Source organism: Lygodium microphyllum, chromosome 16 (assembly GCF_053477565.2).
Source record: "Lygodium microphyllum isolate KBCC chromosome 16, Lygodium_microphyllum_v1.1.10, whole genome shotgun sequence".
Lineage (NCBI taxonomy): Eukaryota > Viridiplantae > Streptophyta > Polypodiopsida > Schizaeales > Lygodiaceae > Lygodium > Lygodium microphyllum.
In genome coordinates this window covers 115,163,823-115,177,459 of record NC_141150.1, presented here as the reverse complement: position 1 = coordinate 115,177,459, position 13,637 = coordinate 115,163,823, and the positions used below count along the sequence as shown (strand labels likewise).

Here is a 13,637-nt window from a genome sequence, read left to right as displayed (position 1 = left end):
CTCCTTGATTTGATTTTTACTTATTCATTTTTGTCATTGATTTGCAAGTAGAGTCTTTGTTGTAAAATATTAGTAGTATGTAATTTCCATGTATGACCTTTAGCTTAAGCTTAGTTTATTTATTTATTTGATAAAATGCCAATAATAATAAATCCATCAAGATACTTAACCTTTTAAAAACTAAATATAAATTCCTAAATTCTAAGCTACAATTAGTTTTCTAGATCATACCTATCCTGGTTAATGCAACCCTCTCCCTAGAAAAGGATTCTAAAAATGATGTGACCTTGCAACAGCCTCACAAAATTAGCAAGGGTGGTCGAAAGACCTAACCATTATATTGCTTATAAGGACCTCCATCAATAGTCAGATGTGCGCAATATTTCCATAAAACTTGCGCAAATTTCCATTCGAAATTTGGCCCTTTGGTTCCAGTGGGCTTGGCTCTAGCAATCACGGAGGATCACATTCATTTTATTTCACCATTCTTAGTTCAATTTTCAATTTGGCCTATACGATCACGTTCAGTGATCGATTTTAGCTTTTGTTTGTCATTTTCAGGTTCGAAGCCCGGTACTTTAAATGTTGCAATGCAATTAAAGAATATTGTATGTGAATATGGCTGCTGGAAGGAGAGCCGGGGACATGAGCTCATGGGAAGTTGTTCTAAGCTTGAGGGAAGGGGGGGTGGTGAGAAAGTTCAACAACATGTGCAAGGATTTCCTTTGGCTTGATTGAAAAACCAAGTCTGGGGATTCCGAGTCACGTGGTCCACTAAAGTGAAGGCTGCATGAGAGGACTATTTATTCAAACATGCAGCCCCCCCACCTCCATATGAACATATATAGATACGCAGAGCGCACAAAAAACACACACATACACTCACAGTAGAGTCTACCAGAAGAAGAAGAAGCTGCAGAAAAGAATCAGTCTTGATCGAGAGCTTCTTCTCTAACCTCTGACACACAGAGAGAGAGAGAGAGAGAGAGAGAGAGAGAGAGAGAGAGAGATCCGAACTTCCGCCCCCCGCATACAGCAGGCGCAGGACCTTGCCCTTCTCTCTCCCTCTCTCGTCGCCATGGTTTCTTCTGATGGCCCCGCCTCCAAGAGGAGTATTCAGCCTACAGGTAAACTGCATACGCTCTTTCAACGATTCAACCTTCTTACCCGCAAAGAACAGATCGAGCCATCCCATAGATTGATATCGCTCCTCTGACTGAAGAGGACGTTGTGACAATAATCAATCATACCGGATTGATGTCACTCCTGAATCTGGAAAGAAGTTTGAGTCAAACAATGGATCATTGCAACATTTCTTGATCTATGTAGTTTTTCCGCGACAATTAGCGAGCTTCTTGTGGCAACAATCAATCCATCATACCAGATTCATATCACCCCTGAAGAAGTTTGAGACAAACAATGGATCCTTGCAAATTTTTTTGATCCTTTAGTGGTTTCTGTTACGTCTTTTGAGCTTCTTGTATCTGAATATGATTTTGTCGCTCCTGCTGTACCAGATGTATGTATTGTTGGAGTTGCAAGAACACCTATGGGAGGATTAAGTGGTGCATTGTCGGGTTTACCGGCAACAAAATTAGGATCTATTGCAATTCAGGGTAAATGCAATCATGGTCGTGCATTATATTACATTTTCTTAGCTAGTGTCTGATAAGTTCTTTTAAATCAAGAATCTGTTGTTTGGCTAGTAATTATGCCAAGCCAATGGGCTCTCCTAGCTTCTTATGAAATTTATGGTGGCATATCAGCTGCTTTGAAACGATCAGGGGTGCAACCTGAGCTTGTAGAGGAAGTTTTTTTCGGCAATGTTTTGAGTGCAAATTTGGGCCAAGCGCCAGCTAGGCAGGCAGCTTTGGGAGCAGGACTGCCACATTCCGTTGTTTGCACAACGGTGAACAAAGTTTGTGCGTCTGGGATGAAGGGTAGGGACAAAACTTTGAAAGGTTGCTGCATAGAACCTGGCTATGAGGCCATCTAATGTTTCTTTAGTTCCCCATATTACGGCTTGTGCTTCATCTTTTCTTTGTTTCATTGCAATGTTGGTTGTGCAGCCATGATCTTGGGGGCCCAAACCATCCAACTAGGACACAACCATGTTGTTGTTGTAGGAGGCATGGAGAGCATGTCAAATACTCCCTATTATCTTCCAAAGGCCAGGTAACATGACTACTTTAAAAATACAGGTTTCTTTGGCAAAAAACAGATGATTGGAGGCTTTTATATGCTTGTTTTAAGTTTAATAGCATTTGTGATTCAAAACAGGTTGGTTGGTTCCAGCAGCTTATTTTGATGTTTACATTGTATCAACCCCACTCTCTCAGTAGGAATATGGAAGCCTATAGGTCAACTATCAATTTTAGACATGTATTTAAAGTATTTAATGCTCTACTTTTAGACTCCTTACTATGTATGTTTTTTGCGTCCAATCTTATAAGGTCAAATATTGGAGCTTATTGAGACGTCATCTTCGCAGTTCCCCCCTCATTAGACTGTGTTATTCCTTTTCAATTCACATTGCGTGATGATGTCATGCATCCAACTTGGATGGACATAATCAGAGGTTAGTGGAGATATTAGCCAATGTTACACAGCCTTTTTAAGCTAGACCCACATGTATGTGACATTTTGGCAGATTCTAGGATTACAGATGTAAATTCTAGTGTAGAGGTCTTCCATCAAAGTTACTAATCATGGAATTTCTATCAAGATCTTGTGTCTATCACGAGCCATCAAGGCAAGAGTTAATTGCTTCATCGAGAAGGGGGTTCAAAATTGACTTTCAAATGTCTTTATGACACATTTCATCCCAGCATGTCTCTTTATTTAGGCAAACAGTGCATCTTCATCCATATAGATTCTGCCAACCAGGGCATGTTTACACATTTGAACTTTGGGTAGCCCTTTTCTACATGGCAGAACATTGCTTGTATGGGTTCAATTCAAGTCTTGTAATGACTTATGACTGGCTTTGCATTGTGATTCTACTCATGCAAATTATGGAGTCTCAAAAGCTTGGAAAATTTTGTAGGAAGCTCTCAGGAGATCATTTTGGGGAATGGACTATTTTCTAGTGACATTGGTTCCCTTACTACACCTAGTAAAATGCTTGTGATGAGTAAGCCATAAACCACCATTGACTCCAAGGTAGGCAATGCATAACCATTGAGCAAATTCTCTTACACATTGGGATAATGCCCTTGGCTTGGTGTAAGCTCCTTATATTCTAAATACATACAAAAGCTATATTGAAACTGCCATTCAATGGCACTAGTGGGGTTGATAGAACAATTTGCAGCTTGTGAGTTCTGTACTCATGTACTGCCCATTTTTCCAGCTCATGGAAGAAGTCATGCTACCTGTTATTATAGCTGAACCTCTAGCTGCTTCCCTTTTTCTCGGGTTTCATCTCCACTGTAGGGGATCACTTCATTAGTAAAACAGGACTATAGACTTGTGCAATGCCTGTACAGCTAAAATTGGTCTAAAAGTCCAAACTACTGCAACTGCTCATTCGACTCCATTACAGGGTGAATCCCTGTGCAGATTGTTGCAGCTGCACACAGCCCTGCATTGAAACAGGTGCACCAGATGTGTTAGGCTGTCTTTTATACTACACACTGGTTCATTGCAACTGTAGCTTTTTTGTTGGTCATTTAAAATTGGTTTGCAGTGCCCATTATATGATTTCACACCTTGTCATTGTTAAAAATTCTGGATAGCTTGTTTTGATGATGGTGAACTCCAATTTCTCAGTTTTAGTCATCTCGTTTGCTGTACAATAACCTAATTATGTTGTATGCATTAGCATGACTGGTTGAGTTTTGGTGATAGTTATCGTTTCAATGTAATGCATTCTGTTTATTTTTGTGCTGTTTATTTTTCATCAGTACAATTGGTGTCTTTTCAACAGGCAAGGCTACCGTTTGGGGCATGGAGAAGTCGTGGATGGAATGATGAAGGATGGATTATGGGATGTCTATCATGATTATGGGATGGGTGTCTGTGCCGAACTTTGTGCTGAGCAACATGCTGTTACTAGAGAGGAACAGGTGCATTAATTTAAGCAGAATCAAGTTCATATACATTATTGTTACTTAATGTCTTTGAGGATCTCGTCAACATGATATTTTGCATCTACCTGAAAGTTTGAGATAGGGATATCATTGTGTAATTGTATGAATTAGTATTTTGTGAACTGCGATTTGTTGCATCTCATTATATGAAGCCTGCACTATGTTCCTATTTTCTTCAATTGTGCATGGCCTGAGTGTTCAATTCTGGGCCTTGTTTGTAAGGCCTGCCTTATACTTGTCTTCACGAAGATACTATTCTCAGTCAGTTAGTCATGCTAGTACTGCATTATGTTCCTATTTTCTTCGATTGTGCATGGGCTGACTGTTCAATGTCTGAGCCCTTTTTGTAAGGCCTGACTTATGCGTTTCTTCACAAAGATACTATTCTCAGTTAGTCAGTCATGCTAGTATGACAGTGATTGGCTGCTCCTGCACTCTAACTTACACCTCTCATTAGCTTACCTGAGTACATTCAGAGTAGGTTGTTTTCCTTTTGAATAGGAAACCTTGATTTCTTTGAATTTCAAGAAGGATGTGAGTTGAGGTGGTAAAGTGGAAGATGAGTAATGAAATATATACGACTTCTAGTGAGTAAAAGCCGAATCTTAAGATTTACCATGTATGAAATAGCCTGTCTAATAATCCATTGACATTTACCAACCACTTAGTTAAAGGTGGGAGGCCATTTCATTTTGCCAAGATGATGTAAATACTCTTTGGTGTTTCCCTCGAACACAGGAATTTTACATTCATTAGTTTTAGCGGGTTGTTTGGAAGATCCAAATGTGTGAAATTTCAATGTCCTATCAATCCAAACAACCAAGAAGTTGCTGTGCAAAAGTTCAAGCTCATGTAACAACAAAAAAATAGCACACTCATTGCATTCAGGAATGAATTTCCAATAGGATCTCCTGGTTATGAATTGAAAACTGTCTTGTTTAGTTGCTTATTTGTGCTATTTATGCAGGATAATTATGCTATTCAAAGTTATGAGCGAGCTATTGCTGCACAAAATAGTGGTGCTTTTACCTGGGAGATTGTACCAGTATGGGACATGCTTGAGGCTCTTTATTTCTCTTATTTTGTTAAAGTTGATTGGTAGGCGTCAGACCTGGATTATTATTTCTTTCCCAGGTTGAAATACCTGGAGCTAAGGGGAAGCCTGCTGTGGTTGTTGATAAAGATGATGGCATTGATAAGGTAATCCACTTTCCACTCTGTTTGATATAAGCTGTGTTAAATTGGAATAATTGTTTGAAAGTGTAAATTTTTGTGAGTCATATTTGGTGTGGATTGAAATTGTTATGGCTTAGTTCTCACACTACTACTTTCAGGGGGGTGTACTCATAACTGTATATAATAAGGGAACTCGGCCAATGCTTTATGTTACTGGAAGCCAGGATATGTAAAGGTCAACATTGAGTTCTGGCTTCTTGAAGGTTACAAGATTTCAAAGTCCTGCATAATAACAAGGTGGTTAGAAAACCCTGAAAGTGCTTGGTCATTGTCGAAGTGCTGAAACACAAGGGCCATTGAAACACAAATGTCCTTATTCTGATACTTTTCACACATGGAGATGCCCTAGAAACTATAATTTCTTATTAGTCAGGCCAAAAAACCTTGATTACGCCATATTGCAGCTGCATACAAAAGTGTAATGGCTTTTACTATAAACAAAACAGTTGGAATAATTCTCTACCACCATACACTCACACTTTTTGTTGTGGAGACACACATGGATGCACACCCACACACGTGCAAGCATATTGAGTGTGAGGGTAAGAGAGCAATTTTCTGCAGGATTGTTTGATTGTTTCACAGAGTTTGTAAGAGGTTTCAAGCAGCCTCTTAGTTTATACATACTCCTAGTTTAGAAACTTGTAAATGAACATTGATGACTGCTTCACTGCTGCATGGTCCAGTAGCTTGTAGCAAATACTTTTAATAAGGAAAATCTTTATGGCTTTCCAATGCTGATGTCTTCCGTTCATTACTTTATTGTTATTGTGATTAACTTGTACCATTTCTTGTTAACGGATGTCACCATCTAGAGGCAAGGACACTTACATTAAGAAGATTCTATAGCATTGGACTAGGCTTCTTTTGTATTTAGGCCCCACAAGTATATTTAAACAGTGGCAATGTAGTGAGAATATTATCATTCCTCCATTTCCTCTTCATAGACTTGTCCACTTACAAGTGAGAGCAACCATTGTGATGGCAAAATCTGGTTCTTGCAGTTGGATGCTGTGAAATTGAGAAAATTGCGACCGGCTTTCAAGGAAGGTGGATCTGTCACTGCTGGAAATGCTTCAAGCATAAGGTACTTGTGTTCCAAAGTTGCATTTGTTAGGGTATACATATAGCAAGCTTGTAGCTGGTTTTCTAATCACTTGTTATTATTTTTTGAAGGGGCATGAGTGGGTGGGGTGAAATGGCCGTTGTTGATGAGCTAGTCATTTGTAAATTTTATAGACTTGGCTTGCCGTTCTATATAGAACTTGTACGGGATTAGAGCCAACATCCAAGATGGACACGACACTCCTTTTGGGGGAACCAGTTGGGATGGGGCGTTTTATTGGGTGAGGGTTAGGGTGATCCTTTCTCAAGTCCTGGGTTACTTGGGCCCCTAAGTGGGGTGCTTGGTGCCTATCCTTGCCAGCGTATTGCTGGTCTCATTGGAGCTATCAATGGAAGGGAGTGGAAATAAGCAGCATAGTCTGATGAAACCAGAGGCTTAAGGGTTTGGCCTTGTGATAGTGTTTGCACGATCTAGTTGTGCATATCCAACTCACTAAACAAAAACTTGTACATGAATCAAGCAATCCATTTATGTAGGACAATTTGCATTCATGTATGTTTGCACGATCTAGTTGTGCATATCCAACTCACTAAACAAAAACTTGTACATGAATCAAGCAATCCATTTATGTAGGACAATTTGCATTCATGTATGTTTGATTGGAGATAATTGTAGACTGTGGGGTCTTAAATTTAGGTTTGAGACACATTCAATAATGATTATGGCTATGTTGGTGAGGCCTGGGAATGACAGTTATTTTCTTCACAAGCTAGGACTTGTGAAGCCTTAAATTTATCCATCACCAAGTACTGAATGCTGTGTGTACTGTCTAAGGTCACATGTGAGGTGATGGCCATTTTACCAATGTGATGGTCCTCCCGGCAGCTGTTTATTGACCTAATTAGTTGTCTGGTAGCACATGTATGTTTCAGATGCAAGATAGGTTGTGTCTGGTCAGTGGTAGCACATGTACCTTCAGATATATTAGTGTGAAATAAGAAAATTTGCATCCATTTGCTGTCTTGCAAATGATATGCCATTTCATCTTACCATCTCCTATAGATCGAGCTAGTTGTTCCCTTAGTTCTTTTTCCAAATAATTTACATCTGGGGTGAGTGGGATACAGTTTTGGAGTTGTTTCAATAAAGTTCCTGTGTTGTCATAATGTGTAATGGCATATCGAGGTAGTGCAGAGGATTGGCAGTAGTATTTGCAATTGGATCAACTTGTTTTGCTCACACAAGTTGCCAAATATGACATCGTCAATATGCTGAAAATCTTGATTAATACTACAAGTCTACTTGCAACCTGGTGGACAATGAATGCTCTTTAAGCAACTCAAGCCCAATTATTATTTGAGGCATCAGAGCCTTACAACAAAAAGTTAGACCACCAACTGTAGCTGGTTGATGAAGCACCACTAAGAGGGACAGACCAGTTGTGGTCAAAAAGAAGATTGAGTGAATTTGGTCAACTTATTACTTTTCTTGAATAATCTCGTTACATTTTTGATATTACCAATGCTGCAGCGAGTCTGCTGCTGTATGTTTTTGTGTTCATTCATAATTGATCTTGCTCTGCACTGACCTTTGATACAGCATTCAAACTATTCGAACTATATGTCTAACACGGTGTCATCTCAAACTGTCTACCTGGCTGATGGATCAGTTAGTAAGTCTAGAGGCTAGGGCTTTGGGATGTAAAAACATTTATTAGAGCCTTGGTTGCTTCTACATTTCTGACATTGTTAACTTCTGTGAACTCTTCATGTGCTACTAATTCACCGATCACAGTTGCATTTTAGCTGTTGTTTGGCTATAGTAGGTGATGGTTGAGAAGCATCTGTTTTAAAATAATGGGACTTTCAGATATTTTAGGATTTTGTTTACCACATCCATCTCAGAGTTATCAAAGAGGACATCTTTTTCTTTCCCTTCCACCTTTTTTCTTGCCTACTTTTTGAGGGCCTTACAGATCTGCACTCTTGGCTGAGGGTCAATCAGCAGTCATATTAACTTTTCTAGTTTTTAACACACATTTTGATGTAGATCTCACTGAACGCTGTCCACTTGTAACATAAGCTCTACCTTGTATCTGTTTTATGGATTTACAGTGATGGAGCAGCAGCACTGGTTTTGGTGAGTGGATCAAAGGCCCTTGAATTGGGCCTAAATGTCATAGCTTGCTTCATTAGCTCAGCTGATGCAGCACAGGTACTCCCCCCCCTCGATCCTTGATTTCTGTGAATGTTGTTTTATGTCAAATTGTAGTGCTTGTTATTCATTTTGCATAGAGTTTTGAGGTCCTTCTCAGATGCTATAAGTATTGTGTAGGTATCAGACCTTTTCACTACTTCACCTTCTCAGATGCTATGAGTATTGTGTAGGCACCAGAGCTTTTCACTACTTCACCATCTTTGGCCATTCCAAAAGCAATAGCAAGAGCAGGAATTGAATCCTCTCAAGTAGATTGCTACGAAATCAATGAGGCTTTTTCTGTAAGTATGAACGTAGTATATGGAGTTCTATGTTCAAATGACACTGTTATGAAATGTTCCTCTTTACTATGCACCACAGTCATGGTTAGTGGAGATATTTTTTACAATTCACTTATCATGATTCAAGGTCTGTAAGAAACTAGTTGTATCTGGTTTCAAGGTGTCATTCTATGTTGGTACTTTCTGGTGCTTATTTTTGGTCTGTTGCCTGCTTACCAGGTTGTTGCGCTTGCTAATCAGAAAATCCTAGGCTTGAATCCGGTATGTCCCATTTCTTACTTTTGGTTGATTTAGCTCAATAGATTCTCTTTTTAAATAGAGGATATTGCATAGTAAAAAATTCATATGCAATAGTTTGGTTATTTAGCTCAATAGATTCTGTTTTTCAGTTGCAGAGTAACGGATTAGCGTTGAGATAATTGAATGTGTAAACTTAAGCACTCACAAAAACTTTAGGAGGCAAGCATGCCAGTGATTGTAATTCACTTCTTGTGATGATTGCAGGAATTGGTGAATGTGCATGGTGGAGCAGTGTCCTTGGGTCATCCACTAGGGTGCAGTGGGGCACGAATTGTTGTCACACTATTGGGGGTACTTTGCTAATTTTCATGTTGACTTTTTGTTAGTCACAATGTTATGCAACGTCTTAACAGTGTTTGCATCTGGTAACTATGCCATCAGGCTCTGAAACAAAAGAAAGGAAGATTTGGAGTTGCTGGAGTTTGTAATGGTGGTGGTGGTGCGTCAGCTCTTGTGGTAGAGATAATGTAAGGTAATATCATTGGTCTTTGGTCTGTCCTCATTGTGCTACAAGCCTCTGTGAACCGTGAAGTAATCTGAAGCACCACTTTCTTACATCTTTGACTTTTTGCAGTCATGAAGACTGTGGTAGATGCTTGTTGTAGGGCCAGAAATTAAATACTCAGGGAATACATTCTCGCACCATGGGACATCATAGTATGGTCCGACAATTCTAACTTGTTTTTGGAGATATCTTTGTAAGATTTAAGGACTACGAAGTTCCTTTTGTCCTTGAAGGAACCGAAGTGTATGTGTTGACCAAGCAATATAATACATGATGTCCTTTGATGTCTCGTTTCTTTAATTCTCTATTTGTAAAGAGTGAACTCTTCATATAGTTTCTCTGCACTATAATTGAATTTCAATGGAGACACTCACGGCTAATGCATCTTAAGGTGTCCAAACCATACAGTGAGAGTATTGTGAAACGCTCGTAGAGTTATTGGGTGATTAGAGTTTGTGTTATGGCTGATGCATCCATTAAGGTGTCTCAACCTTGCAGTGTGAGTATCACAAAGTCCTCATAGAGCTGTTGGGCGATCGGAGTCTTCGTGTTTGTACTTACGAGCTCAATGGTAGATAGGATGGTCTGAGGGTAATATGGAAGTGAAAATATCATAACTTTCAAGGTGCTCTATCTGAGCATCTTGATGAAAATTCTGTCGTCTTGTTTTCAATGTAAGGAATCATGTGGCATGTTACAAGCAAATTTTGAGATGTCAAGTAGGCCTTCAAAAATTGTAGGATCTAAATTAGAAATTAACAGCATAGGGATATCTCACTTGTTTCAATATCATGTCCAAGCATGTTCATTTGCTTCATATGATCACCAAAAACATAATTAGTGAAGCTTAATATATGGGAGCTTAGGAAGCTTTCAAATGAAACATGATGTATAGTTTTCTTTAACGAATGGGTTTTAAGCTCTTCATGGACATCTTGGTATGGAGACCCAATAATGTGAATGATTATGGCCATAGTAAAAGGGTCTTGTATCTTGGCCATATGATTGTGACTGATTATGCTAATAGAGCTCCAAACGTAGAGCAAAGCTCTTAATTAGAGTGAATGAGTCCCTTGTTGATTATAAGTTTGAGGAGATAATGAGTCCATTGTCAATTATAAATTTTGTGCTTGTAATATCTTCAAACAAGTAAGCATTTGGTCCAAATTGACATGATGTTTGTGATGTAGAGTTATTAGGAAGGGTGGTTTGTTTCCATGCATACATGAGTGAAATGTGTAGTGTGTGTATGCTTGGGTATGGATGTTTAAGGGGGTGTATGGCAGAGGGGGGGGGGGGGGGGGGGGGTGGTAGTTATCATATGCGTGTATTATTAACTAATGATAATAGACCAAGTGGACGGGCTAATTAAAGGAAGCATCAAAGTAAATGATGGGGTAAAAAGAACATGGAAGCAACATGAGCTAATTTAGCATGGATAATTAAAACTTCAAGGAAATCATAAGATTTTGTGGGCATGCCATAGGGGCCAAGACCAAGGTTGAGCATTGTAATTGAAAAATTAAAGGCCACATGCTAGATGGAAGGGTGGAGCCCAAAGTTGAAGCCTTGAACCAATACTTTGTATTTAAATTTTAAAATATAAAGGTCATTCTAATGGTCTAAACTTGTGGAGCTCTCTCTCTCTCTCTCTCTCTCTCTCTCTCTCTCTCTCTCTCTCTCTCTCTCTCTCTCTCTCTCTCTCTCTCTCTCTCTCTCTCTACGCACGCACACAAGTTGGTCTTGCTAGCTAGACTTGCTACTGTGACTAATGCGTAAAAATTTGAGGACTGTGAATAGGTTGTTTCTTGAAGATATTCAACAAGACATGTAATTAGTTGTATGTAGTTAACCATATGCTTTGACAATATATATGTGTCTACATGTAATAATGCATTCACATATGTTTTTCTATGTATATGAGTTTATGTGCATGTGTGTGTGCTTAATGTTACACTACTTCCATCCCTTTTGTCAATTTATGTCAATACATTGTCATCTATTTATCTCACATATGTACAATAAAAGTAAAATGTTCTTCACAAATTCCATGTAAAAAGCTACAACCTAAAGGAGATTACATTAATGAATGATTTATATGAGTAAAACATCACAATTCTTTGAGTAGCACTTATGCTTGCCTTTGTTGGAGAACATTAAGGGGAGTAATGCTTTGGGAGTACATGAATTCGTGCTTCACAATTATACTCATGATTGATTTTATGGCCACTTCAATATCGGTTATTTAAAATTGTCACCTTGGTGAGGTTACTCCGTTTGAGTACTTGCAACAACCGTTAGAAAATTATATCTAGTACTCTTCTCTAAGCCCTTAAGCCTTCCCCTTTAAAGCCTAGATAGTAGTCTATAGAAAGATCATTATGATTGTGAGTGCTGATGAGTTGCAATTGCTATGCAATTTCACTTATTTAACAAGTTTTGATTGAAAGTTTTTTTGTATTTTTTGTGAACAAACGTGAGCGATTGCATGGTAGCTTTAACTTTTCTTACCCAAAAAGAAAAAAAGAACACATATCATCCTATATATGCTTCACTCGAAGCATTGTGCTTTTTGTAAGCATTATTAGCACTTTGCACAAGTATGTTGACATTAATATTCATAGGTCAAATTGACTTGCAAACTAGAAGTGGTACATGCTTTACATTATATGTTATCATAGCAAGTCTATCATACCTATCCTCAATCAAAACTTTATATTTACAGTTTTAAATATAAAGGTCATTCTTATAGTCTAAACTTGTGGAGTTGTGTGTCTGTGTGTGTGTGTGTGTGTGTGTGTGTGTGTATATATATATATATATATATATATATATATATATATATATATATATATATATATATATATATATATATATATATATATATATATATATATATATTCTCCTCCTCCATTGCTTGACCTTTAGTGAGTGTTAGACTGAGTGTGTGAGAGCTTTCTTGAGCTTTCTTGAGTGGGAGCTTCTCTCATTTTCTCCGTTGCAAGCCATCTTCTCCTCCTCATCCTCCTCCTCTGAGCTCGAGAGCATAATTAGAGTTAGTGTATTCCATGACTCCTATCTCTTGGCCACTATAACATATACACATAGCTATTGTGCCCTAGAGGTACCTCATGATACCCTTCATGGCATCCTGATCTTGTTGGCCATGTGTTGCCATATAGCACACCATAACTCCTACTGCAAATGCTATGTTAGGACGAGTGGTTGTCATGGCATACATCAAACTGTCCACTGCGGACTCATAAGGGATCTTGGCTATCTTGGTCTTCTACTCATCAAATTGTAGACAATAGACTTGACTAAGCTTCACATGAGAAGGAAGAATACAAACCAATAGGCTTACCATCCTGCATATGAAATTGCTCAAGAATTTTTTAGATATATTCCTTTTGTGATAGATAAAGGAGCCCCTTAGAGTGATCATGTGTGATGCACATCCCAAGAATATGTGAGGCCTATCCCATGTCCTTTATCTCAAGCTCTTCTTGAGTTGAGTTTTCAAGGCATTTAGCTCATTGTGAGCTCTCCCAACAGTAAGCATATCATCCAAATAGAGTACCAAAATCATAAGGCTACCATCACGAGCTTTCTTTGTATAAACATGGATCCATAGCACTATGGATATATCCCTGTGAATGCATAAAAGCAGCAAACTTGTGGTACCATTGCCTAGGTTCCTGCTTAAGGTCATAAAGGCTCTTTCTCAACTTGCATAGTAGGTGTTCCTTGTGTTTTTCCTCAAAGCCCTTAAGCTGATGCATATAAATCTCATCATGCAAGTCCCCACGCAGAAAAGCCATCTTTACATTTATCTGATAAAGTTTCACATATCTAGCTAAGCAACCAATACTAGTATCAAGCGTAGGATCGTTATTTTGACTATGGGAGAAAAGACTTCATCGAAGTCAACACCATATTTA

General features: G+C 38.6%; 1 protein-coding gene across 2 annotated transcripts; it reads left to right on the top strand.

The window, feature by feature from the left end:
• The first annotated feature begins 829 nt into the window (after positions 1-829).
• Positions 830-9,996, top strand: LOC148023269 (acetyl-CoA acetyltransferase 2-like). 2 transcript variants are annotated; one of them, XM_087696310.1, is made up of 14 exons: positions 830-1,127; positions 1,518-1,616; positions 1,767-1,940; positions 2,070-2,175; positions 3,929-4,067; positions 5,059-5,136; positions 5,226-5,291; positions 6,332-6,414; positions 8,508-8,607; positions 8,781-8,891; positions 9,111-9,152; positions 9,396-9,482; positions 9,573-9,658; positions 9,766-9,996. In XM_087696310.1, exons 1-14 carry the CDS (start codon positions 1,079-1,081, stop codon positions 9,794-9,796), a joined length of 1,251 nt encoding a protein of 416 aa, XP_087552436.1. In that variant the 5' UTR covers positions 830-1,078; the 3' UTR covers positions 9,797-9,996. The 2 variants fall into 2 exon arrangements, with proteins under 2 accessions (XP_087552436.1, XP_087552437.1); XM_087696311.1 differs by having other exon boundaries at positions 831-1,127; positions 9,573-9,663.
• The last annotated feature ends 3,641 nt before the right edge of the window (positions 9,997-13,637 follow it).

Excerpts from the sequence above, each read along its gene's own strand:
- LOC148023269 (XM_087696310.1), top strand. The coding sequence starts at position 1,079 with ATGGTTTCTTCTGATGGCCCCGCCTCCAAGAGGAGTATTCAGCCTACA. Across the intron at positions 1,617-1,766 it reads AGGATCTATTGCAATTCAGG|CTGCTTTGAAACGATCAGGG; the intron begins GTAAATGCAATC and ends GTGGCATATCAG. Across the intron at positions 8,608-8,780 it reads GCTCAGCTGATGCAGCACAG|GCACCAGAGCTTTTCACTAC; the intron begins GTACTCCCCCCC and ends AGTATTGTGTAG.